Source organism: Dromiciops gliroides, chromosome 6 (assembly GCF_019393635.1).
Source record: "Dromiciops gliroides isolate mDroGli1 chromosome 6, mDroGli1.pri, whole genome shotgun sequence".
Classification (NCBI taxonomy): Eukaryota; Metazoa; Chordata; class Mammalia; order Microbiotheria; family Microbiotheriidae; genus Dromiciops; species Dromiciops gliroides.
The window spans coordinates 22,792,847-22,818,797 of NC_057866.1; the positions used below are offsets into that span (position 1 = coordinate 22,792,847).

A 25,951-nucleotide genomic window follows, 5' to 3' on the forward strand; every position below is an offset into this window, starting at 1 on the left:
GTACCTTAACCCTGACATAGTGGTTTCATTTTGGTCCTCTTCCAGCACAATGAAAAATAACTGAGTTCTAAAGATCAAATGATGGGGCAGCTAGGTGGCGCAGTGGATAAAGCACCGGCTCTGGAGTCAGGAGGACCTGAGTTCAAATCCGGCCTCAGACACTTGACACTTACTAGCTGTGTGACCCTGGGCAAGTCACTTAACCCCCATTGCCCCACAAAAAAAAAAAAAAAAAGATCAAATGAGAGAACATTTGTAAAACACTTTGCAAACCTCAAATAAAACACTATAAATGCTAGTCATTACTTTTGTTCGGATTCTGTTTCTGATGTGATCTCTGTTATCTATTGTTTAATGTTACCTTTTGTCTCTGATGCTCTAGGACCAGGAGCAATATCGCTGACAGTTTTCTCAGGTGTACTTTTTTTTTTGGTGGTACCAGACTTGTGATTTCATTGGTTTGGGAAAAGCAACTGCAAATCAACTGTGAATTTGAAATCTATAGTCTTGGTGGGTTGCCTAGGGTACTGAAAGGTGTAGCTATGAGTCCAAGGCAGGACTTGAACTCAGGCCTTCCTCATTCTGAGGCTGATTCTTCATTTACTTTACCATGTTATTTCTCAAGTTCATTTCTTGCAGTTGTGTCCAACTCTTAGTGACCCCATTTGGGGTTTTCTCTGCAAAGGTACTGGATCAGTTTGCCATTTCCTTCTCTAGAACATTTTACAGATGAGGAAACTGGGTGAAGTGACCTGGCCCGGAGTAAGAGTGTATGTCTGTAGTAAATGTCTGAGGCCAGAAGACTATTTATGGGCTAAAGATGTCTGGTGCATCTCAGCTACTTGGTGCTGATGGAGGCACTGTGGTTAGTGATAAGGATGTGATCCTGGAGAGATGGGCTAAAAACAACAGACCATCATCAACCATTGAAGCCATTGACTATATACCTCAGGTTCCTTTTCTAGCTGAACTTCCAACTGAAGAGGAGAGACTCCTCTCCTGTAGCAAAGCACCTGGTGTTGGTTCCATTCCAGCTGAGATTTACAATGGGGGGGGGGGCAGGGCAGGGTCTGCCTTCCCAGTCATATGGCCAGAGAGTGCAAGGATGCCTCCACTGTCCACTTATATAAAGGAAAAGGAAACAGGTTGTCCTGTGACAATCCTGAGGTAGTGGGGTGGGGGGGGGGCTCCCTCTTCTTGCTGGCAAGATTCTTGCCTTAATCTGCTGATCCCACTGGAATTTGGTCATCTATATGAGAGCCAGTACGGCTTCTGAAACAGTGAGGAAAGGCTGATAGGGTGTTTGCTGCCCCAACTCCGGGAGAAATGCCAGGAACAGAAACATTGGTTCGTTGATCTGACCAAGCAAGGCCTTTGATACCGCCCAGCACATAGTAGGACCTTAATAACTTGCTTGATTGATTGACAAGCATTTATATTTGTCCCCCATTTTGTGTCAGGGGTGGTTCTAGGTCCTGAGAATACAAAGGTAGAAGTGAAATCGTTTCCCCCTCAAGGAGCTTACACCCAAAGGGAGAGACACCAGCACCTAACTAGTAGAAGCAGACAGGGACCCAAAATACTTACATAAGGGAATTTAAGGACTCGGAGAGGTCATTGGTCCCTCTATTGCAGGAGGAGTGTGTTACGTAACAGAGATTCCTTCCATCAGCCAATGGCTGACTCGACTGAGGCCGGCCCCGCCCCCTGGGGCTGGCGCGTGCGCTCTGGTGAGCCGGTTAGGCGCGGCGGGCCTGGGGGGCGGGGAGTAGGTCATGAATATTGATCGCGTGCGGACGTGCCAACGCCGCCTGCCCTCCCCCTGCCGGCTGCCTTGACGCGGGTGGCGGCTCGCGCGGAGGCTCGCGATGGGGAAGAAGTCGCGGGCGGTCCCCGGCCGGAGGCCTATCCTGCAGCTCTCCCCGCCGGGACCTCGCAGCGGCGCCGCTGGGCGCGACGCGGAGCCCGAAGCTGAGGTTGAGGCTGACGCGGCCGTTTCCGCCCCAGCTCCGACCCCGACCCCGACCCCGGCCCCGGCCCCGGCGCCGGCTCTAGTCCTGGCCCCGGCCCCGGCTCCGGCCCCGGCCCCGGCCCCGGCCCCGGCCCCGACCCCGGCCCCGGCTCCGGCCCCGGCTCCGGCCCCGGCCCCGGCCCCGGCTCCGGCTCCGGCCCCGGCCTCGGCCCCGGCCCCGGCCCCGGCCCCGACCCCGACCCCGGCCCTGGCCCTGGCCCCGGCCCCGGCTCCGGCTCCGGCTCCAGCTCCGACCCCGGTCCCAACTCCGGTTCCGGCTCCGGCTCCGGCTCCGGCTCCGGCTTCGACTTCGGCCCCTGCTCCGGTCCCAGCTCCAGCTCCAGCTCCAGTCCCGGCCCCGACCCCTGCCCTGGCGGCAGCGGTGACGCCGGCCACCGTGGCGACCTCCCTGGAGGACTCGCCCTTGGAAGGTAAGGAAAGGCCGCGCGAAGCCTCGGCCCCGAGTAGGAGTCACAGCCCGCCTTGAGCGCGCTTCCACCGGGGACACCTCAAACTCGAGTCCGGGGCTTGGGGCCTAGTCCGGCCCGGAGCTCCAGGGCAGGGCCTGAAGGGGTGGAGGGCGAGGGAGGGAAAGAAAGACGTCCGGGGTCCGGGCGGGCAGGGAGAAGCCGCCGCAGCAGCAGCAGCAGCAGCAGCCGCCCCGCGGCTGGCCTCGGGCCAGGAAGGAGCCTTCCCCGAGGGACTCGCCAGATGTCGCCGAGCCCAGGGGCGCCATCACGGCCTGGGAAGGAGCGCGGCCCCCCGCCGGGAGTCCTGCGGGTGCGCGAGGACCGGACCAACAGCCGGCTGCCCCCGACCGCCCCTGCCGGCTCTGCCGCCCGCGCTGCTCGTGTCTGGGGCCCCGAGCTAGGGCTGGGAGGGAGCTAGGCCGAGCTCTGGTGTGGCCGAGGGAAGTGACTCGGGCAAGGTCGCTCCGCGGGGCCTCCTCGCCTGTCCTCGGAGGATGACTGGGGGCGCCGGCCTGCAGCCCGTGGATCGCAAGGATTGTTTCCAGGCCTGTTTTGTGTTTTGGCCCTCGGCTCCCCGGCCACCCCAGCACCCCGGCACCTCGCCTCGTGCGAGCGTCTAGCAGACGAATGCTCGTTGGGGCCGATTCAGCCAAAGCCTGATTGGCAGCAGTGTCAAAAATGGAACCTTCCCAGAAAAGCGGAATTGATTTCCCGATGGGGGTCGCCAGCGCCTACCTGCCACCCACCCCCTCAGGCGATATTAGACGACTAATGAACTTTGGTGCTGGGCGTACTCCCTGCCAGGCTACTTAGAAAACAATAATATTCTTTTAAAAACTGTAGATTTAGGGTGGAAAGAGACTTCAGAAGTTATTTAGTCTGACCCACCCGTTTTACAGATGAGTTAAGTAGCTTGTCACAGATTCAAACTGGGGTACCTCTGATTTTAGATTTGGTGTGTATGACTCTGAGAAATGGATTATCTTGTTTTTGAGATGGAATAGCTGCTGCGATGGAGAGAAACCCTTAAAAGAATTAATTACACTTTTACATTTTTGAATGCCATAATTTTTAAATGAGAAGCAGCTTGGCCTGTGGAGGGAGAGGGAGTGGGGTAAAGGGCCAGTTGGAAAATTCTGGATTCAAGTCTTGCCTCTTGACTAGTTTTGTGATCATGGGCTGATCCCTTAATCTGTCACTGCTCCAGGCAGCTCTCTAAGACTATAAAGTTACGGGCAACCTGAGATCTGCATCTGGGAAAGAATTGTGCACTCTAGGGCTTCCAGACAATGATGAGATAACAGGTTTGGATCAAAAATTTGTAATGCTTTTTCCTTCTTATTTGGAAATCCCTAAGTTAATATGATGAATGTAAGGAGCTCTATTCTAGAATCGTGTGCTGGGACTGTGGGTGTGAAACATGCCATATACTATCAGACTTTGTTGATAACTCCTTTATTTTCCTCTTTTAGTTTTAGCAAGGGATGGCTTGCTGGGTAGGAGAGAGAAGAGGGATACCTTCAGAAATGAAGGTGATGTCAAAACAATAACGATCAAAATTTTAAACAATTTTTAAAAGTAAGGAACTAATTTTTATGCCCTAAGTCGTGTTATTTGAGTGGTTTCTTTGGTTTGGGGCAGAATTTTTAGGTGCCATCCTTTGTAGTCTGAGTTTTCTTTACTGTTCCTTTCAGATGTACAGGAAGTTGTTCTGGACGTTCCGAAAGTTACTGTTCAGAATCCCCCCAAACCAGTTATGCCGACTCGACCTACCACTGTCAAAGCAACAGGTACAGATTTGATTATTGGGCTTTTTTCCCCTTTTTATCTTTCTAGAATAATTCTCCATTAGAATTAACTAGTAGGGGCAGCTAGGTGGCTCAGTGGATAAAGCACCGGCCCTGGATTCAGGAGTACCTGAGTTCAAATCCAGTTTCAGACACTTGACACTTATTAGCTGTGTGACCCTGGGCAAGTCACTTAACCCCCATTGCCCGGCAAAAAAAAAAAAAAGAATTAACTAATAAGTTTGGTCGATTATAGTTGTCTTACTGTTTTAATACTACCTATAAAATAAAAATTCAAAAATCTTTGCTTTCTTTCCAACTCATCACTGACTTCTACAGCTCAACCAGTTTGAGGCAAATTTAATGTTGAGAGAACTCCCAAAATAATGAAATATTTTCTTTCATTTAATACTTATTTAAAATTTAAGTAATTGGAAAAGCTAAAATTCTGCTGCCAGAAAACATGGTAGTACTAGCTAAATGTACCTTGGGGAATTACGCTCTCAGATCTTAATTTTTCTTGTACTGTTAAAGAGCTGGAAAATTGTAATTCCAGTCCACAGAATTGAAGCATATTTCATATTAAGTTTAGGGATAAGATTTTACCAGTTAGCAGAGGTACACTGTTGAAATATAATGGGATGTTCAAGCCTAATGTTTTATTTATTTACTAAATTTCATCCACTGCTAAAAAAAAGTTTTCCAGGGCTTGTGTTTTTAAAAAAAGGGTATTCAAAGGAAAATGAACCCTCATAAAAACATAGTGGAATGATCACACTGGAGTCAATTCATAGCAGTATCCTCTATCATAAAGATCCATTTGCTCAGTAGACACTTACTGAGCACAGAATATACTCTGCAAGGTAGATAAGGTCTGTGCTTAATGCTGTAGGGAAAATGGATAAAAGACTCAGACCTGATCTCTATCCCCAAAGGATTGAAAATGTAGGGCATGTGTGCATTAAAAGATAACTCACTGTATGAGGTAAGATGTATGCCAAATAGGCATGAGATTAGAGAAGAGAATTGCTAACTTGGGCTTTCTCTGGAAAATGGTCCAACCCATTCATAAAAAAGGGATCGTGAAGGATTGTGTTCTGGAGAACTGCTACCACCCTCAGGATGTTCATAAAGGGTTACATACAGTATCTCATTTTATCCTCAACTTACCCGTACTGTAGGTACTACAGACATCCCTCTTTTATAAAGGGATGAAGAAATGGAGGGTCCTAGAGCTAAAGTGACTTGCTTACTAAATGTCAGGTGGATTTTGTTTCCAGGTCTCTTAGGGCCTCAAGTCCCTTTGCCATTACTATTGCAGTTGTCTCAACTAATCTAATTCCCTCCAACTTCTCCCCACTCCAGTCCATTGGATGGATCACAGCTGAATTAAGGTCTACAGATATTGCTCCCAAGTGTCTAAAGCATAAAGTCCCTATTTCTTAGTTTAGAATTTAGGGCCCTTAGTCTGACTACCCCTCCAAGCTTAACTCCCATTCTTTAACTTACACATTTTTTGTCATAACCAAGTTTGAGTCTGTTGTTCACATCATGAGCCCTTCTCTGCTTATCTAAGTCCTGACTGTTCTTCAGGGTCCCTGAAAGGCTCCTTGATCCAGTGACCCAGAGTGCTCTCCTTCCTCACTCAGTGAACACTTACAGGAAAAGCTACTAAATGCAATGCATTATGTTCTGTCCCACCTTCTTCTATAAACCCTCGTTGATTGTACAGTGAACAATTGACGTTTGATTAGGAGGTGTAGGGACTGTCAGGTGGAATGGTAGGCATAGTGCAGATCTGTAAGAGAAAAGTGGTATCCATGGGCCAGGGCTATAATTGGAGTACTTGGTTGAAATCGACATACTCCCTCAGAGTTTGGTAATGGAGAGGCAGTGGGGGGGTCCTGGCCTGGAAGGCAGATTTTAAGTTATATCTCTTACTGGCTGTGTGACAGTGGGCACAGCAATTTCTCAATTGGTACAGTCAACTTTCAAACACAATTACATGGTAGGGAGGATTTTCTTACACTGAGTTAGGTCTGGACCTCCCAAAATAAAGCATTAGCACTTAGTATTGAAGTGCTATAGAAATATTTTAAAAGTTTAAATGAGTGCTTTCATTTGAGTTGCAAGAGTTGATTTCTCTAGGGAGAAAAGATGCTGCTTGCTCATCTTTTTTAGGTGATTTTTTTCCCCCCACTAATCCATAAGTAAAAGTATATTTTTAGCATTAATTCCATATCTATTTAATGACTTAGATTAAGCTGTCAATTCAGTTCATTTTTCTGTTCCCATCCTCTCTCCTTCCTTCCTGCCCTTCCTCTCCCCACCTTCTTCCCCTCCCCCCCCTTTTAAATTTTTTTTATTATTTTTATTTATTTATTTATTTTTTTGTGAGGCAGTTGGGGTTAAGTGACTTGCCCAAGGTCGGTCACACAGCTAGTAAGTGTTAAGTGTCTGAGGCTGGATTTGAACTCAGGTCCTCCTGACTCCAGGGCCAGTGCTCCATCCACTGCGCCATCTAGCTGGGTCCCCCCCTCCTTTTTTTTTAAATTCAGAGCACATTTAGCCATTCAGACTTTGGACCTACTGTCATTTACTAGTAGAGAATTTTTAATATAATTTAAATTCTCTTGTTTGTTTGTTTTTTGTTTTTGCGGGGCAATGGGGGTTAAGTGACTTGCCCAGGGTCACACAGCTGGTAAGTGTCAAGTGTCTCGGGCAGGATTTGAACTCAGGTCCTCCTGAATCCAGGGCCAGTGCTTTATCAACACTGCGCCACCTAGCTGCCCCCTTAATATAATTTAGATACAATAGATTGTATTGTTTTTTACTTATTAGTCCTCATTAGATGTACTTAAAAATTAACATTCTTTACTAATCATTTTATATTCTTAATGACTTTGTCATTAATGCTTTTTGTTTGAAATTGTATACAATTAAATATTCATTTTTGTTTTTGTTAAATTTAGGAATCAAAAGGGCATCTAGGTGACTCAGTAGATAAAGCACTGGCCCTGGATTCAGGAGGACCTGAGTTCAAATTTGGCCTCAGACACTTGGCACTCACTTACTAACTGTGCAACTTACTAACTGTGCAACCCTGGGCAAGTCCCTTAACCTCATTGCCCCCCCCCAAAAAAAGTTCTTTAAATTTAGAAATAAAAAAGTCAAGCTTTTCCCACTTACAAATGTATCCAATGTTAAGTGGTTTAGATATTATATGTGATAGATTTTTCCCATTATTAATATTTATGTAAATATTACTTTAAAAGCGTGTATTCTGGGCTGGAGACATTTTCTAAGCCAATAGCCTTAGTTAAGTCCTTTTTTCCCCCTAAATCTTAATTATATAGGAGGATTTTATCTCTAAAATTCAGAAAATTCAAAGGAGTTAGATTTAAATTGCAGCTTACCGAAATCCTTAGGAATAGCAAGAAGCGATGAAAATGTTAGTGAATGAAAAATTAAAACTGACAGAAATTGCAATCCTCCATTTAAAACCTCAGCTTTGCAGGACTTTTCTGAGGAAAGGTGCTTCACAAACTTTAAAATACTTTTGGAGATATGAATTGTTCTTGTTACTAAAATGTATGCTAAGTGGGGAAGGAGGGAAGAAGAGAGTTTGGAACACAAAGGTTTTTTTAAATTGATGTCAAAATTTGTATTTTATATGTAATTTGGGGAAATAAAATTCTAAATAAAATGTATGCTAACTTGAAACAGTGAAAAAAATCTAAAATAAAATTTTTGAAAATTATGCCACTGGTAGAGACCTTGAATTGCAGGAGTTCTGAGCTGAAACAACCAGTTTGGTGCCCACACTGTGTCCAGCACCAATCTGTTGAGTCCCTCCCAGGCACCAGTACCCCGAAACCCTTTCTCCCCCAGCTGCCTTAGGAGGGTGACCCAGCCTAAATTGGACATGGAACAGAGGAAGCTCTGTATCTGTCACTAGTAGAGGTGGGCTGTGAGTGCCTGCTGCATTTTCAGCATGTGTGATACAGGGAGATATAGGCTCCAAACAACGTGATATTGCCCTTTGGAGAAATGAACATGCTGAGAAATAAGTAGGGCTACATTTCTAATACAGTGTCTGAAACTGTTGGCATAACTTTGCAAAGGCATTTAAAAGTGAATATCTGTACCACAAAGATGGGATCCAGGAGCAAGGTAGCTTAAGATTTGCTATTTACACACATCTCAGAAAACTAGAATTTACTTCTTGACAGATACAGAAATGCTTTTTAAGTATTTTAATTGTGACAGACATAATTAAGTAGGCAATAAGTGGCACAGCAGAACCTGATTAACTTGAATTGAGGGAGTTATATTAATGATTATTACCATCAATCAATTCCAAGTATTATTTCACTTCTTAACACTTGGTTACTCAAACAATAAATATTTAGAAAGAATGGCCCTGAAAATGGCTAGTTTGCTTTTATGTTTTATGTGTTTGAAAGCCTATTATCAAAATATTTTGCCTTGCCTGGTGGTTACATTATAACCAGTGACCTTTTATAGTCTCCTTTAGTCCCTTTTATCGATATTGGCATGTTACTCATAGCAGAAACTGTAGCACAGCAGGATGCTGTTAGGATGATTTTTTGGTATCTGTATTTTCAAGTGGGCATGAAACAGATGTTGACTGCTTTGGCCCAGTAACTGTTTGGAAAACTTGTTCTCAAGAAAATATTCATTCATTATGATGACCAATCTGAAGCTCAGCTTTTGGACTGAAAGTTTACTAACTAGAGCATAGCAATTATCAGATAATCTTACGTCAGACACCTTTCCTAAAATGTTCTCATTTATTCTCGCTAATTTGGTTTCTTTTTGTTTGGTTACCAGGAGGCTTGTGCTTACTTGGTGCCTATGCAGACAGTGATGATGATGAGGGTGACATAGCTGAGAAACCATCCTTGCCTAAGGAGGCAAATGGAAACCAACCCACCGACATCGACAGCACATTGGCCAACTTCCTTGCGGTTAGTAATAGTTTTAGTGGCAGTATCCACTGAAAGTTTATTCTCAAATAAAATCCATTAAGCACTTATTAAGCACCTAAATCTATAAAAAGTTTCCTAAGATTTTTAAGATTAGTAGCTGCATTTCTGGGGGAAGAGGTTAGGGAGTTGGTTGCATACAGTTGAATTTTTTTAAAATAGTGACTAGATTTTCTCCAGCTTGATTGATTTTAAATGTAATAAATTTGTCATGACTTCCTTAGGAAATTGATGCTATAACAGCCCCCCAGCCTGTAGCAGCTGCTAGCACGTCTGCACCACCTCCCACTCCTCCTCGACCAGAGCCCAAGGAGTCTGGCACAGTCTCCCTTTCCTCTTCATCTACGAATGGAGCAGACCCGGCCCAAGCATCAGGGTGGCAGTATGACACTCAGTGTTCCTTGGCAGGAGGTGAGCTCAGCTCTGACAATCCTGTAGCCTACAAAGGGGGCACAGGGATTGGAAATTATATTCACTGTTAATTATTTTCATGATCACACTAATTATAAATGACTTTCAGTTCTGTTAGTTGGTAGTACCAAAGATAAAGGATGTAATTATTTGCTAGCAACCCTTAAGATTGTGAACTTGGAAGTATTTTTGGAAGGTAGGTGCTTGAGGTGTTTGTTTTGTAATGATGGCTATTTACCATTGAGATCTACCCTAATAGATGCCTATGTGCTGTCTCATTAGGACCAGTAAGTATCTCTGCTAGGTGAGTAATAATAAAGACACATTTGGACTAGTGACTTTTTTTTTAAACCATACTTAGAGTTGTAGGGCTGATTTCTTCAGGAGATTCTAAAGAGGTGGGCAGTTTATTGTTTGAAGTCTGGTTTGGGGGCTGACTGGCCATAAGGTTAATAACAAAATCGTGCAAGGCACTTCCTCTTTCCTAAAATCTGCTTGTTTTCTTTTAGTGGGAATTGAGATGGGTGACTGGCAAGAAGTTTGGGATGAGAACACAGGATGCTATTACTATTGGAATACACAGACAAATGAAGTGACTTGGGAACTACCACAGTACCTGGCTACCCAAGTACAAGGAGTCCAGCATTACCAGCAAAGGTGAGAATGATCTTTGGAACTGTCTTCCCCCCAATTGGAAATTCATGATAATTCACAAGCCTCTCTTCTTGCCTGCATGCTGCCTGCTAAGAGTATTCCTTTTTAGTTCTTTAACAGGTGCGGAGACAGGTTTCCTGGTGCCAGCAGATCTGTATTCCAAAGAAAAGGCTCTTTCTGTTGCCACTAATAAGAGTGGGCCACTCTTGGTTAAGCGAGAAGTTAAAAAGGTCAGTGCCAGAAGCTTGAGTAATTTATTCACATTGATCAAATGGTTGAAAATGTTAGGCTTTTTTTATAAATGAGATTGGCTCTAATTTTGGATTGTTAACTCATTCTCCTATCTGAATCTTTTGTTAGGGTCCTCTGTGATCAAATCTTCTCCCAAATTTCTATTGAAATCATTAAAAAAAGTCTTTTCCTCTTACTCTGGATACTAAAAGTTAATACTTTCATATACCTTTTGTATTGAAGTTTTTTACTATTCAATTAGTTTTATTGAATTGATTTCTCGTTTCCTGGAGAAGCAGGGAACATATCACTTTACAGCATCCCTGTGAGGTTCTCATTTTACAAAAATGGAACTGGACTCGGCTTATCTAAAGTTACTCACTGAGTTATTGGAACATAGAAGTAAGATGCTTTGATCTTTTTTTCCAGACTCCTAATACTTCTACCAGTTCTACTTATTATAGTCAGAATAAAGATAGTCTTGAGAAGGAATACATCTTGACTTTCTGAAAACCACAGTGTTCCCAGACTGTGTGTTACCAGTAGTGATACTATAGTCCTCTTTGGTCGGGACACTGACTACAAAGGCTTATGTTTATTAACATTGTTCAGGTGGCTGAAAGAGGACAGACACCATTTACCCTAACTAACCTTTTCAGGGCTTCTTGACTGTCCAAGCAGAAGTGGTAAACCCAAGAAGCAAAATGGGTCACTGAGAATATTCGCTATATCATTACAGGAGGTAAATGAAGGTATCCAAGCCCTTTCCAATAGTGAAGAGGAGAAGAAGGGGGTGGCAGCTGCTTTGCTGGCGCCTTTATTGCCGGAAGGTGTAAAAGAGGAAGAAGAAAGATGGAGGAGAAAAGTGATTTGTCAAGAAGTCGATCCCATAACAGAGGTCAAGGAGACAGCGACAGCAGAGGAATTGTCAGGGACAAGGAAAACACAAGAAGCCATGGGAGATAATCCAGAAGATAACTCCCAGGAGGATCTTTGTAGTGTTGTGCAGTCAGGGGAAAGTGAGGAGGAGGAAGAACAAGACACCCTCGAGCTGGAGCTTGTATTGGAGAGAAGAAAGGTAGGTGTGGGCTCATAGGTCCGTGTGCCCTGTTTACAGAATATGGCTGTGTTAGGACACTGTTGCCCACAGTTCAGCTGTAATTGAAATTAGGTTTCCTCTTTGTAGTTTCTGACAACAGTAACTCTTGGAGACTTTGGCTTACTACGCCCAAATTTGTTTAATTTTGATACTCCGTTTAAAATCGTCACTGCTTTTGGTGGTGTTTCTTTGTGGTGTGGGGCTTAGAGTCAGCGTGTCCAAAACAGAACTCATTATCTCTGCCACCCAAATCCCCCCTCTTCTGAACTTCCCCATTACTGTAGGGGCAACACCATCTTCCCAGTCCTCCAGGCTCACAACCAAGGTCTCGTCTGCCTTATTCTCTCATTCCCCATAACCAGCCTATTGTGAAGGCCTGTCAATTTTACCTTCATAGCATCATTCACATATACTCTCTTCACCTTCTGCTACCACCCTGGTGCAGGCCCTTACCTTTTCAGGACTGTACTATTCCATTAGCCTGCTAGTGGGTCTCCCCACTTCAATTCATCCTTCACTCAACTGTCACTTTGCTCTTAAGATACTGGTCAGACCATGTCATCTGTGCATGCACATGCACACACACTCTGACTTTCTCCCTCTTTCCCATACACTTCCCCCCCAGTTCACCTCCAGAATCAACTATGAAATCCTCTTTAGTGGTCAGAGCCCTTTAAAACTTTCCCAGTCTTTCCATTCTTAGACCAAATATTTTCTCTCCCCTACTTCCAGTGCCCTTCCCCCAGGAGACAGAGACAGTGCCCCATGCCATTCTGGGCATTCTCTCTGCCTATCCCCAGGTCTGGAATGCTCTGCCTCCTTGCTTCCCAGCCCCCAGAGGGATCATCTCTAATTTATTCTGTCGGTAGTTTGTTTACACAGTTGTTTGTGCATTGTCTCCTGCATTAGACTGTGTGCTCCTTAAGAACAGAGGCTGTCTTTTGCCTTGTCTTGTGCCTGACACACGGTAGGCACTTAATAAATTTTGCTCTGTTGGCTGAATGTGTGGATAGGCATGGTTAGACAGCTGGCCCCAGGGTCAAGAAAATCTGGGTTCAGGTCCCACTTTTTCTAACCTCTACCATCTGTGTAGTTCTGGGAAATTAATTTACCATCCTAGTGCCTCAGGTAATTGTCAAAGACATGGACTTTTCTATTCAGAGACCTTTGGATACTATCCTTGAATATGGGGAGAATGGTCATCTATTATACTTGGGACATTAATGGTAGGTTGTAGAGCTATATAGAGAGTATTCTTCTGCACTTAAAAAGCATGTACTATATTCTAGGCACTTATTCCAACTCTTTGTGGGTCAATGAGGGTTAAGTGACTTGTCCAGGGTCACACGGCTAGTAAATGTCAAGTGTCTGAGGTCAGATTTGAACTCAAGTCCTCCTGAATCCAGGGTTGGTGCTTTATCCACTGTGCCACCTAGCTGCCCCTCTATTCCAACTCTTAAAATGAACAGTTAACTTAACTTTAACTTTATTATTGGATTTCTTTTTTTAGGCAGAACTACGGGCATTGGAGGAAGGAGATGGCAGTGTGTCAGGGTCTAGTCCACGTTCTGATATCAGTCAATCGGCATCTCAAGATGGAATTCGTAGGCTTATGTCTAAAAGAGGGAAATGGAAGATGTTTGTCCGAGCCACCAGTCCAGAATCTACCAGCCGGAGTTCTAGTAAAACTGGCCGTGAGACCCCCGAAAATGGAGAAATTGGTAATTCAAGGATTTTGAAGCATTTGGGGAGGAACCTTTTAGGTTATTACTTTCCTCTTGCAATGGTGTAAAGTGCAATTTTGTTTATTCCACTCTTGATATTCATAGCTTATCAGTGAATTATAAATTAATTAATGGGACATTTTGAATAGAGATCTGTCTCCTTTTATATAGAACACAGAAGCAGAGGGGATGTAGTAGCAAACAATAAAAGTTTGTTATGAAAACTTTAGGCTAGTGGTAGTAGGATATTTGAAAGCAAAAAGGGAGATTTATTAAAGAAAAATGTCCACAGTAAAACTTCCCGATGTTGTTGGTGTTCTGTTCAGAAGTCTACAAAAATCCTCTTCTTTGAGGATTTCATTGTTTCCTATGCCTGTTCAAGTTGTGTCTGTATTGACAGCTATGAAAATGATAGAAGTAGAACTGAAGTTAATAGCTTGAAACATCTAAAGTAAGAGGAACTGGAGGCAGTATGTCAGGAGTGGAGTGGACCTAGAGTTGACATGTGCCATTTTCCATTCCCCACCAGAGAATTCCAGTGCTGATAGACACTGACATCAAAGTTTATAGGATTTGCTAAAAATGCCCAGAGCACATCTTTTGGGCCCAACTCTTGTCCATGCCATCTGAGTTTTATAGAATCAGCAGAGCAGTTTGAAAGGCATTCACAAGGGACAGTTTGGGAAAGAATTTCCAGTGGAGTATCCATGAAAGTATTAGTGAAAATCCAGACAGAATTGCATTTATTAAGTGCCTGCTGTGTCCAAAGAACTACCAGGCACCAGGAATATGAAGACAGCATGGAGATAGTCATTCTCTTTGAAGAGCTTATCATCTTATAATCTTCTAAGAAAGATGGAAAACCAAGCAACTAGGAAGAAAAAAGCATCCATCACGAGCTTAAAATTATTCAGGAATAAAGGAATAGTGAGAGGTTGTGGTTTCCCAGTCTTTTCATGCCCAAGAATGGACATTAACAAAAGGGAAGGGAGGGACTACTTAAAGAGAGCCAGGATTTTGATCAGCAAAGTTCACCTGTTTTTCTTTTCCAGTGACGTGCACTGAGAATTCAGAGAAAGTAGATGAGAATTCAGACAAAGAGCTAGAAGCAGAAGATTCTCCAGAAAAGCTAAAGTCACAGACAGCGCCAAAGCTGGGTGAAGAACAGGATCTGAAAGTATGTGTGCTAATTAACTAGCTTTGCAAACGAGCGAGAGAACTTTGTGTGGGGTGTTTTTAGTCGGGCTTTGGCCAGTCAGAAGACTGCAGTGGAGCAGAATGAACCATTCTTACTATCTAGAAAGCATAAATGGTCATTCACACAGAATATGAGTTAGTGGGTTCTTTTCACAAGTGAGGGTTAGGGTTAAGAAATTGCTAGGTAGGGGGCAGCTAGGTGGCATAGTGAATAAAGCACTGGCCCTGGATTCAGGAGTACCCGAGTTCAAGTCTAGCCTCAGACACTTGACACTTATTAGCTGTGTGACCCTGGGCAAGTCACTTAACCCTCATTGCCCTGCAAAAAATAAAAAGAAATTGCTAGGTATGTTTCCTATATAAAAATAAGTTCTTTGCCACATAGATTTGTGCTTTTCCCCCCTCTAGTAATATTATTAATGTATTTTCGTATTACAATTTAACTACCAAAAATCTTGTTTGCGACTCAAATTGAACTGGCCTGGGTAGAAAGGAATATATTCATCTACATGGTGTAAAGTGTAGTTTGATAGTACCTCAACCACCATTTGGTTTACATCACCAATGTTAAAACTCAAATAGAATTAGGCCCTACTGGGCCACACAATGACTTAGAAAACCACAAATGAACATTATCTCTGCACTGTGCTTTTTACTTATTTTGTTAAATATTTCCCAATTACATTTTAATCTGGCCAGGCTACTTTATTTGCCTCCTCTGGCCTAAATAGATTTTTTTTTAATGTATACTTAAATGTTCTTTCAAAGAAACTTCATTAGAGAGTTGCTGCCTGTTTTTAGACCAGTAATTTACCTACCTTGGAATAGAATGAGCTTGGGTCACACCTTGGCCCTGCCACCTGTATGACTTTGGGCAAGTCATTTTCCTTCCCCGAGCTTCACTTTCCTCATCTATAAAATGAAGGAGTTGAACTTAGGAATTCTAGGAACTCTTCTAGCTAATAATCTATAGGTCTGTTTCCTTTTAAGTGAACATTTTGAAAAATTGCTTGAAGGGTGAAGGGGTAAATGAATTGATTTAGAGCATTATTCTAAGAGCACAGTCACAAATGCAATCCTTGTTTGGACTAGGGAAAAAAACAACAGCCTGATTCTGTAGCTATAACCAGCAACATGCCCTGACCTAACAACCATTCTACAAAGTGGTTGTGGTGGTTGCCCCGGCAGCAGAAGAACATCTCAGCCAATAGCTCGATAGCTTGTTTATTTGGAATTGAAACAACATTACTATAAGTAGAGCCTGGACAATGAGAGCATTTAGCTCATGTTTTAGGCTCCCGCATTTGTATCTATGGAAAAGGCCTGTCATTTAGAAACAAGTGGTTGGGGTTACAAATATCCTAAAATGTATAGTTCTCCGTCTTTAGGTCAAAAAGTTATAATTTTAAGTTGTGTTTGAAATGTATTCTGGGGGCGGCTGGGTGGCACAGTGGATAGAGCACTGGCTCTGGATTCAAGAGGACCTGAGTTCAAGTCCGGCCTCAGACACTTAACACTTACCGGCTGTGTGACCCTGGGCAAATCACTTAACCTCCAGTTGCCTCGCTAAAAAAAAAAGAAATGTATTCTGATGGTATGTCCTGGCGTCTAGTGGGTTTTGACAGATGCTTCTCTTTACATGACTACTTCATGGTTCACGTGTGGAGATGAAAAATATTGATAATCCTCATTCTCAAAGAATTTTTTTAGTGTCCTCCCCAAACCTAGCCCTGCATTTATAGACTATGAGACAAAGAGATTGCCTAAGGAAGAAAATCTTCCAGATGCATATTAGGAAGTCTTTGTAAGTTAGTGGAGAGAGATTTCAAGGGAGCCGCTGTTGACTTCTTGCGTTCTTTTTCTTTTTGTCCCCTTTGGGAAACAGTTTCAGATTGGAGAACTGGCAAATACTCTGACCAGTAAACTGGAATTCCTAGGAATTAGCAGACAATCCATCTCCAATTTTCATGTGCTGCTCTTACAGACTGAGGTAGGTTCAACTGTTAGTTCTCTACAGGGTGGGCCAAAAGTCATGAAGGGGTTTCAGTATTTAATAACTTCTTTATATTTTTTGTTTTTATTTTACAATACCATAGCGTCATAGAAAATGAATGTATATTATGGGTGAAAAAGCAAATCTTATAAATGGCTAAAAGTAAAAAATATTTTTCACAAAGTTTTTAAATATCATGACTTTTGGCCCGTCTTGTATATACCATCAGTTCTCTATGTGATTATTTGTTTGGTAAATTGTATTAAATTTTTTATTTGAGTAGTTGTTGTTTTTTCTCTCAGTATATTTCTGAATTGCCATTTCAGGAAGCAGAAGTAATAATACTAAAGCAAAAACATAATTATGATGTTAGCCAGATGGCATAGTGGATAGAGTACGTGCTGGCCTTAGGAAAACTTGAGTTCAACTCTTGTCTCCAGCACTGTTTAGCTCTGGGATCCAGGGCAGGTCAGCTCACCTTTCTCAGCTTCAGTTTCCTCATCTGTAAAATGCAGATCATAATCCCACCCACCCCAGGATTATTGTGAGGACCTGTTGTTGGCACCGTGTGTAATAAATCGCCTCAATTCAGATCTCTAAGTAGTGAATACTCTGTGACTGTGTGACGGACAGCACCGCACACCAGTGCTCATGGACCGATGAGGAATCCCCATGCACTCCTGCCTCCTTTGTGATAAAGACATTCTCCTTGTCAGACACGACTGAAGGAATAAGTTCACTAGGAATTGGAACCTGTGGCCCTGGCCAGTGCCTTCGAAAGCTTAACCAACCAACAATAAACAGGCCTATTTGTAGAAAAAGAAATTAGATAACTTAGATCACTTCCCCATTGGCACAAATTATAATGGGCAGGTGATATTCCAAATAAGACTACCTAAGGATCCACTAGAACCCCATGTTGCATGAATCGCCCCTAGAGTAAAGGAGGTCATGGGGTGATTGAGCTAACCTCTGCAGCAATGTGGCACAGACAAGTCCGGCTGGGGAGTCAGGAAGGCCTGGGTTCAAGTCCTGCCTTTGACATGTTAGCTCTGTGTTATTGAGCAGGTCATTTAACCAACCATCCTCAGAATGTAAGGTGAAGGTGAGTGAGTGATGTGTGCATCCGGATGGTTCCTTCCACCAATGAACATCAGATCCTACCCATGAACTACAAGACCTCGCTCATAGCCTCACGGGAGCCAGTTGATACACGTTATTGTCATTATTCCATGTTAGAGCAGCACAGGTTTGGGGCCGAGACTCTCCCTCCTGGCCAGAGAGGGGAGCCAACACATAGTTTGGGGGCCTTCGCCTTTTAGAATGTATTTCCATAGGGCTAACCAAGTTCTTCCTTAGAATAATAAACTGAACGTGTTTGTTGCTAGACACGGATTGCAGACTGGCGAGAAGGCGCTCTCAACGGAAACTACCTCAAACGAAAACTACAGGATGCCGCAGAACAACTAAAACAGTATGAAATAAACGCCACTCCTAAAGGCTGGTCCTGCCACTGGGACAGGTACGCACTCTTCTCCCCTTTTCACCTTTCACCTTTGACATCTCAGACATGATTTGTGATCATCACCACCTGACGACGTGACGTCCTGCCTGGAGACTGCGAGCAGCTGCGGTTAGCGGTGCTGGGCGGGCAGCACGCCACCGGCACTTAGAGAGTTTGGGCCAGCCACAAACTGGAGAAACAAAAAGCAAATGTTTAAAGTGTTCCATGTAACGGATTTTTTCCCAAGATTGGACAAAGCTGGTTTTTACTCTCCAGAGTGTAATGTCACGGAGTAGGGCGGGCTTGGGGGTTAAGCGCATGCGAGAGCTCTGTGCGCTTTACAGGACCTCTGGAAGCAACTACTCCTGATTAACCTCGGTGAAGTTAAGGAAAGCTTCGTGGTGGAAGATGTGAAGGAAGAACAAGATTACTATCTTCTGCCAGCAGGTCAGACGAAAATATTTCTTTTTATATTTGGCTTTTCTTGATTTTTTTTTTTTTCGTTATTTGAAATCTTTGCTCTTTTATTTTTCAGCTCCCAGATCCTCTCCCTCTCTTTAGCTTTCACTGTGTTTGATATCAAGAGTATGAAATGTGAATTCCACGGTCCAAGAGGGGAAGAGCCATCTTTCACAAACTCTGCTGTTCTCTTCTTTGGAAGGGAATTAGGGTCTAGGCGATTGAGTCCCTTCGTTAATGAAACTTGAAACCCTGTTAAGCATTGGCAAAAACTGAGATGCTTTGCAAGCCCGTCATCTGTTGGAGTTGGAGGGCTCAGGGCTGTATTCACAGAGCTGCTGGCAGTGCAAATAGCTTTGAATCATCCTTGGCTCTCCTTCCTCAATTCTCAAAGCTGTTTGTTGCCTTTGTGAATAGCAGTTCATTAAGAAGAGGTTCTTCCCTGTGAGAGCAGACTGCTGTCCTGGGACAGGACCAAGTGGAAGTGTCACTACGGGAGGTTAGGTCTTAAAACGTGTGTTCTCTTTCTTGTGATTTAGGGATCATAGACGTTATTTCTATGTAAACGAACACTCGGGCGAGTCTCAGTGGGAGTTCCCAGATGGTGAAGAAGAAGAAGAAGAAGAAGGGCAAGCCCAGGAAAATAGAACAGAGACTCTTCATAAACAAATCTTGAAAGAGAAAACTGGCGCTGATGCAAACTCTGGGGAATCCACTGAGAATTCCACAGGTAAAGAAGGCAGTTTGCAATCTGATAATTAGGCAAGAGTGGGTTGGGCTCAAGCGCTCACAAATACACACACAGGAAGTGATGGTTGTGAAAACATTTATTTTTAGGATATAGCTTTAACTAACTAAAAAATTGTAGCTCAAACCCAAAGAGAGAAAACACTGAGAAAAACAGTTGCTAAACCCTTGAATATCAAGTAGCCCTGCTCCTGGAGTGGTTCGACTGTGCTGTCAGAGCATCAATAACTTTATAACTGTATTTGACAATTATCTTGAATCAGTCAGACCAAGTTGTGAGTCTCCCATGAACTATAAGGCTGTGTGACTTGTTAGAAGGGAGCATTGAATTCAGATGACTGGTAACCAGGTGTTACCAATATGGTAATTGGATCTTTCATGCCTCTCCCTGTTGGATGGACAGGAAGGTGACAGACACTGGGCATGACCAGACTAGCACTGTGTATGAGTTGAAGTGAGATCATTATGAACCATGGCAAACAGAAAAAATGCCATACAACAGCCAGGGGTTTAGGGGCACAGGTACAGGAGAGACTCATTACTAAAAATGGTCACTCACATTGTACAGTTGGTTTTTCAGTATGTAGTTCTTGAAGTCTGCACATGATCCCCTCAGGTATATGTTTTCTCTGCAGGCTAGAAAATATCATTTCACCTTCAGGGATAAATAAATGACAGTGCCACAGCGTATTTGCTTGGAGAGTCGCACAAAAATAGCTGAATTGTTTCCTCTCATAAAGGCAATAGTTGATATGTATGCAAGAGAAGGTCTCTAGCTGCTGCTGTTCTTTTAATTATAGAAGAAGAAATGAAGACAGAATCAAGATAAGATTGTGGCATTCACTGGTTTTGCTCTGCTAACCTTGAGTGACAGCAGTTGTTGCATTTGACCATAGGGGTAGAAAACAATTCAGTCTCAGCTGAGAAGCTTTTGCCCTAGTGCCCAGGAGCCTCTACCTTCTCTGAGAAAGCAGTAACTTTAGGTTTTCTTATGGCTCTAGCACCTACATAATAGACTATAGTCATGTGATTTTTTTTTTAATATGTGTGTTCCAGCTTTCTTTTGGACCTCCAAGAAGAGTAATTATTTGAAACTCTGTTAGTCACATATTTTGCGAGTGAATTACAGAATTTATTCTGAGAACTACAAACATTTCCTTTGTGTGAAAACTGCCTTGCAGAGCTCTGCCCTGAGATCAGCATTCTCTCCATCTGAACTATCCACGTAAATCTAGAATCCCATTCTAATCTAGATTGGTAGAACTGAAGCACCTTCCTTCTTAAATATTTGTGAAGAAGTTTTCTTTTTTGACCCCTCACTATACAGTCAGGGTAGTAAAATGTAAATGTCAGGTTGATTGTACTGATTTTTTTTAGGACATAGTGAATGAGTAAAGAGGCTTAATTTCAGGTCTGAGGAGGCATATGGAATAATGTTTAGATCTCAGCCCTGCCTAACTGTGAGGTCATGAGTTATTGTCACTTTTTTCTCTCTACTCACATAATGCAATTCTAGCATCACTAACCCTGCTAGTAATGGCACCACAGACACTAAAAGTTGATACCCATATTGATTTATTTCCTCCTTTTTCTAGTCATCCAGAAAGAAAATCCCAAGGCATTCCACCCAGTGGAACTGTTCTTAAAGTAGCTTCCTTAGCCTCCTCCTAGGAGGTAAAGCAAGTCATGTTGTGGGGAGCATAAAGCCTCCCTTCTTGCCAGGTGCCTCATGTTAGTTAAAAGAGACTATTCTCATGCTTGGCACAGATGAGATGTCTGCTATGGAAAAAGCATACGTTACTCAAAGGCCTGCTAAAGACAGGTTGTTGAAGAAAGAAGAAAAGGCCAATGAGTGTAATCATGCAGGTAGTGTCTTTAATAGCACTTAATGGGGAAAAAGTGGTCTCTCAAGCAAAAGAACTTGCAGATTTCTAAATATACTGTTTAACATCTCTTGTTTAGCTCCTTTGTTTCCTGGATACCCAGAAACTCTTGACTTTGCATAAGTTTTGTCACCTATAATTCAATTTTAGCATCAGAACATTACCTGTTTTTAATCCCTCAGGCATAAAATTATAATTCCTAATTTAACTATTGCTTGCTGCCATTTTTCTCTAGCCATGGTACCAGCAGATTAGTTGTTATTTGTGAATACAGTAGCAGGGATGTTAAAAGTACATGTATGGGGGGCAGCTAGGTGGCGCAGTGGATAGAGCACCGGCCCTGGGGTCAGGAGTTCCTGAGTTCAAATCCGGCCTCAGACACTTAACACTAGCTGTGTGACCCTGGGCAAGTCACTTAACCCCAGTTGCCTCACTTTAAAAAAAAAAAAGGCACATGTATGGGAAAATACACATAAGAAAAATTGTCGGATTCAAGATTCTCCATTCACATTGCTCTCAGCTTTAAGATGCGATTTCACATCTTCTAGTTCAATAAGATTACCTATGGAAATGCTATTCTTTATGTCAGTCAAGCGTGGGCCTCTTCAATCTGGCTGACTTTCCTGAGCACTTAAAAAAGTGGCATATTTATTTCAGGGCAGCCAGAAAAATGACAGCTATATGCCTTAGATGTTCATGTGCTCTCAAACTGGGGGCTGAATCAAGTTTTAACACATAAGCCCAGTTCAAACCAATATGTAAGGTATTCCTTAAAGGTCTTAGGCTCAAAAAGACTATCATTGTTAAGGCCCAGACTAGATTTTGAGTTAATTTACTTATGTCAATTACCAGTACATAATAACCTGTAACATGCTTGGTATCTGCTCTAATTTAGCATCTGATTTGTTTCAAAGTAATGTACACAAAGCTAATCAAGTTCTTCTTAGGTTTAATGTCCTATACATACCACAACCAGGGCTTTCGATACACTGATTTATTCTGAGCATATGCACTCAGGTCCAGCCTGCAATCATTTGAGCATCTAATTTACTTGTCATTCATCATCTGTTATCAAGCCATCAACCTTGGCCATGTATTTCAGTAGGGCCAGTAGTATGTTGTTACTTTGGTAAGAGGAATAGAATTGTCGTTAACCCTTAAAAAGCCTATCAATGCTGCCATTGATTATCCTAGTTCTGATCTCTTAAGGCAAGCCTAAGTGCATCATTCTAGATTCCCACATGGCTGGACTCATGCCCACAGGTTCATTGCAGGGTGGGTCACTCTGTAAGTCCATAGTGAAGCTTTAGCTTAGTCAAAATGGTGATGTGTTGGTGAGAGCCCTTGGTCCACACTTTAATAGTGGTCTGCTAACCTAGAAAACAGCAGATGCTCTTATCTAATCCACAAAGTTTCTTAACATCTAAAAGATCAAAAGTTGGGTAAGCTACATAGGATCTGTGGGATATCCAAACAGTTTTATGAACTTGCAGCTTTTCAAATAGTATCATTAATATCTATCTTTGCCTTCCAAATAGCAATACTCTAGAAGGGATTGATATTTTTTTCAGTAGGTAAAAGAGGCCATTTTTTGGCCTCATTTCTTACCTAGCCTTAATCACTGAAAGGATGTTGCCTCGGACAAAAAGACCTTAGCTTAAGAAGGCCACGGTCTTCCTCTGCATCTGGGAGTATCTCCAGTTGTCCTAAATATGTCTTGCTACTGGACCCAGATGTTCCAGAGGAGATAGTGAGGCTGGTGACAGCACAGCCCTGCCTCACTTAAATCCATTCACTGCAAGTCAAGACCTTACCTTTCGGATGTCATTGGTCCTCTCAGGAGAACAAAGGACCAAGAACTCTAGAAGTTAATTGACCATTGGCCGATGGTTCTCTTTGAGTTTATGGAGTTACAAATGAAGTCTCTGTTTTCTAGGCTTATGCATCCTGTATGTTCTATTGAGTTACATTAAGTTCTTTTGTAAGTTCATGTTTAACACTGCTTTTGACCGTGACCCTGTTAACAGGCGACTGCAGCTGGATCTGCTCCCCGAGAGGTGAGATTTGCTGGGCTGAGATTGTTAGGTCCCTGGGACTTGTTTCATTTGCTAAACTAGGGAAATGTGTTGTGGAAGGCTGGACCTCGGCTTCACCTCATTTCCCTCATTTCTCAAATGTTTGACTCAGTAATCTCTAGGTGGTTTGTTCCAGGGTCACCATTCTCTAAATTCAAGGGGAAAAAAATCTTTATGGCAGCCCCAACTTTCTGCCTTTGTAAAATTCCCAGGAAATAGAGAAAATCCTATATTTAAAATAAAGTGGAAGAGAAGTTTTGTTTCTCTTCCTTTTGCTCCTTCCTTACATCACTTCTCAGAATAGGGAGATTATTAGTTGAAGGGTGGATGCCTTGCTGAACTAGAGGGCCTAGTTTACACTGAATTTGGGGAAGTTCATCTTCACAAACTGGGCCTGAGATCTTTTGCATTGGCAACCCGTTTTCAGTGTTGGTTTTTTTGCTAGGGCACCAGACAAAGTAGAAAGGCTTATTGCCTTTCTACTCCCCTTTCTGAGCCCTGTTTTCAGCTGCTTCCACATCCCAAAGACTTGGGACTCAATAATGCCCCATATTCTAAAAATATGTCCACCCTAATCAAAAACTCACATTCTTTGATTAATTGTACTATCTAATTGGCCCTTGGCTAGCAACTTATTTAACTTACATGAAACGGATGAGAAAGCTAAAGGGACAAAGTGGGAGCTCTCCTTGCTACTCTAGGCCATCTCTTCCTTCTTACTACTACCCTTTTCCCACAGACTTTCATTTAGCTCAAAACTCAGTGTTATCAACTCAGTCTTCCACTGCTCCCACCACTGCAAGTTGCACTGTTCTCCATGCACTCTCTGACCCAGTAAGAAATTGAACTGAGCTAGCGTAACTTCTGGAAAAACAAAAACTTTTAAATCTTAGGAATGTCACTTAACTGTGCCGATTGGAAATAATGGTGATTTTAAGAAACCCAAAACATTTTTGAGTGCATTAAACTGGGCAATGCAAAGTAAAAGTGTGTAAGGCGCATAGACTTGGCTTAGGTGGGAAGAGAACAAATCAGTCTGGTGTTTTCTCTGTATCAGGATCATAAACCAAGTAGGCTTTATACTCTGCTTTTCCATCTGTGGTGCCAACAATCAGCTGTCTATCCATTCAGACTGGTGCTTTTTTTTTTTCCTCCTAACATGTATCTATCTGTCTTAGGTTCTCTTTGTAAAGAGCCCTTTTCTGGTCAAGTTTCTTCTGCCTCCCTCGTGCCGCTTACTCCATTTTGGACCCTCCTTCAATCCAATGTTCCTGTGCTTCAGCCTCCATTACCCTTAGAAATGCCACCCCCACCTCCACCTCCCCCTGAGTCACCTCCTCCCCCACCCCCACCTCCTCCTGGAGAAGATGGTGAGATCCAGGAGGTAGAGATGGAAGATGAGGAAAATGAAGAGCCTCCTGCCCCAGGAACCGAAGAAGATGCCCCTTTAAAGCCCTCTGCCTCAACTCCAGCTGTCACCAGCAGCCAGGTGAGTGAGGAGTGGCGTAGCTGTTCGGGTTTTTGTTTGTTTGTTTGTTGGTGAGGCAATTGGGGTTAAGTGACTTGCCCAGGGTCACACAGCTAGTAAGTGTTAAGTGTCTGAGGCCGGATTTGAACTCAGGTCCTCCTGACTCCAGGGCCAGTGCTCTATCCACTGGGCCACCTAGCTGCCCCAGCTGTTTGTTTTTAGAAGTTATTTAACTTCTGTCTCAAACTCATCACAACTCGTTTTTTCTGTTTTAGAGTTCAGTTGATTCCAGCACATCCACCTCTACTACCACTAGAGCAGTGAAGAGGAAAGCTCCAGACACAAGTGCTGGAGTGGCCCAGAGATCAGCCACCATTGGTGGCTCGCCAGTTCTGTACAGCCAGGCAGCTCTAACTACAGGTGAGTCGTGTGCTGGAGCTGCTGCTTGAGACTTCTTTAGACCAGCTTAGGTTCCTGACCCTTGGCATCAGCAGCTTTGGCATAGTATACAGAGGTCAGGAGAGACCTAGATGTGACTTCTGACCTTGCCAGCCATCAGCGGTGTGGCCGGGAGCAAAGACTCCTTGAATACAGACTATAGCAACCTCAGCCATTTCTCCCACACAGAAAGATACAGTTGATACTGTTGATGAACTGACTCTAAATGGTCTAGTTACTAGTTTTTCAAGTGGAGGAATCAGTGAGCTATCCTCAGTATTACTAGGCAGTGGAAAGGGCAAGAGGAAAAAAGCTTTTTCTTTTCATCTTGTACTTGATTCTGAAGCACCCTGAAAGGCAGCCTGAGAATATGAAGAGAGAGAGATTTGTTTCCAGAATCTCTAATAAGCTCAGACTCCCTGCTTAATCACTTGGGTGGTTGTTCATCATTTATGTGGTTTTTATGGCGTTTCTCTGTTAGGTCACCAAACCGTAAATGTCGGCCACCAACAAGCCTCAGACGTCATTCATCAGACAACAGGCACCAGTCATCAAGCCACAGGCATCAGCCTCCAAACGAGTTATCTGGGACTGGCAGCATCACCTGCTGTCATGTCTTACCCCGAGTGTTCTTTACCAGTTAGAATGACTGTTCCCACGTTACAGCCAGTCTCATCTCGAAGCGTACTGAGTGCAGCTGGTGTTGCAGAGCCTCCACCTCCACCTGCTCCCAAAATGCCACCACCTGAGAAGAGCAGAAAGGGGAAGAAGGACAAGGTATAGGACATGTA

At 43.3% G+C, this 25,951-nt stretch overlaps 1 protein-coding gene across 5 annotated transcripts in view; it reads left to right on the forward strand.

Annotated features, from left to right (window-relative positions):
* Window positions 1-1,818: 1,818 nt before the first annotated feature.
* FNBP4 (formin binding protein 4) overlaps window positions 1,819-25,951 on the forward strand; it is a 28,123-nt gene continuing 3,990 nt past the window's right edge. The window contains exons 1-16 of one of the 5 annotated variants that reach the window (XM_043969979.1): window positions 1,819-2,035; window positions 2,222-2,442; window positions 4,176-4,271; window positions 9,123-9,259; window positions 9,502-9,688; window positions 10,198-10,345; window positions 10,452-10,572; window positions 11,313-11,651; window positions 13,183-13,393; window positions 14,449-14,573; window positions 16,479-16,583; window positions 17,975-18,108; window positions 19,089-19,279; window positions 24,433-24,743; window positions 24,998-25,142; window positions 25,642-25,937. In XM_043969979.1, coding sequence (XP_043825914.1) covers window positions 1,869-2,035; window positions 2,222-2,442; window positions 4,176-4,271; window positions 9,123-9,259; window positions 9,502-9,688; window positions 10,198-10,345; window positions 10,452-10,572; window positions 11,313-11,651; window positions 13,183-13,393; window positions 14,449-14,573; window positions 16,479-16,583; window positions 17,975-18,108; window positions 19,089-19,279; window positions 24,433-24,743; window positions 24,998-25,142; window positions 25,642-25,937 — 2,934 coding nt within the window. In that variant the 5' untranslated portion in view covers window positions 1,819-1,868. Of the gene's footprint in view, window positions 2,085-2,221; window positions 2,443-2,670; window positions 4,060-4,147; window positions 4,272-9,122; window positions 9,260-9,501; window positions 9,689-10,197; window positions 10,346-10,451; window positions 10,573-11,312; window positions 11,652-13,182; window positions 13,394-14,448; window positions 14,574-16,478; window positions 16,584-17,974; window positions 18,109-19,088; window positions 19,280-24,432; window positions 24,744-24,997; window positions 25,143-25,641; window positions 25,938-25,951 lie in introns of those variants that run through there. The other 4 variants (XM_043969978.1, XM_043969981.1, XM_043969976.1 and 1 more) reach the window with 4 other exon arrangements.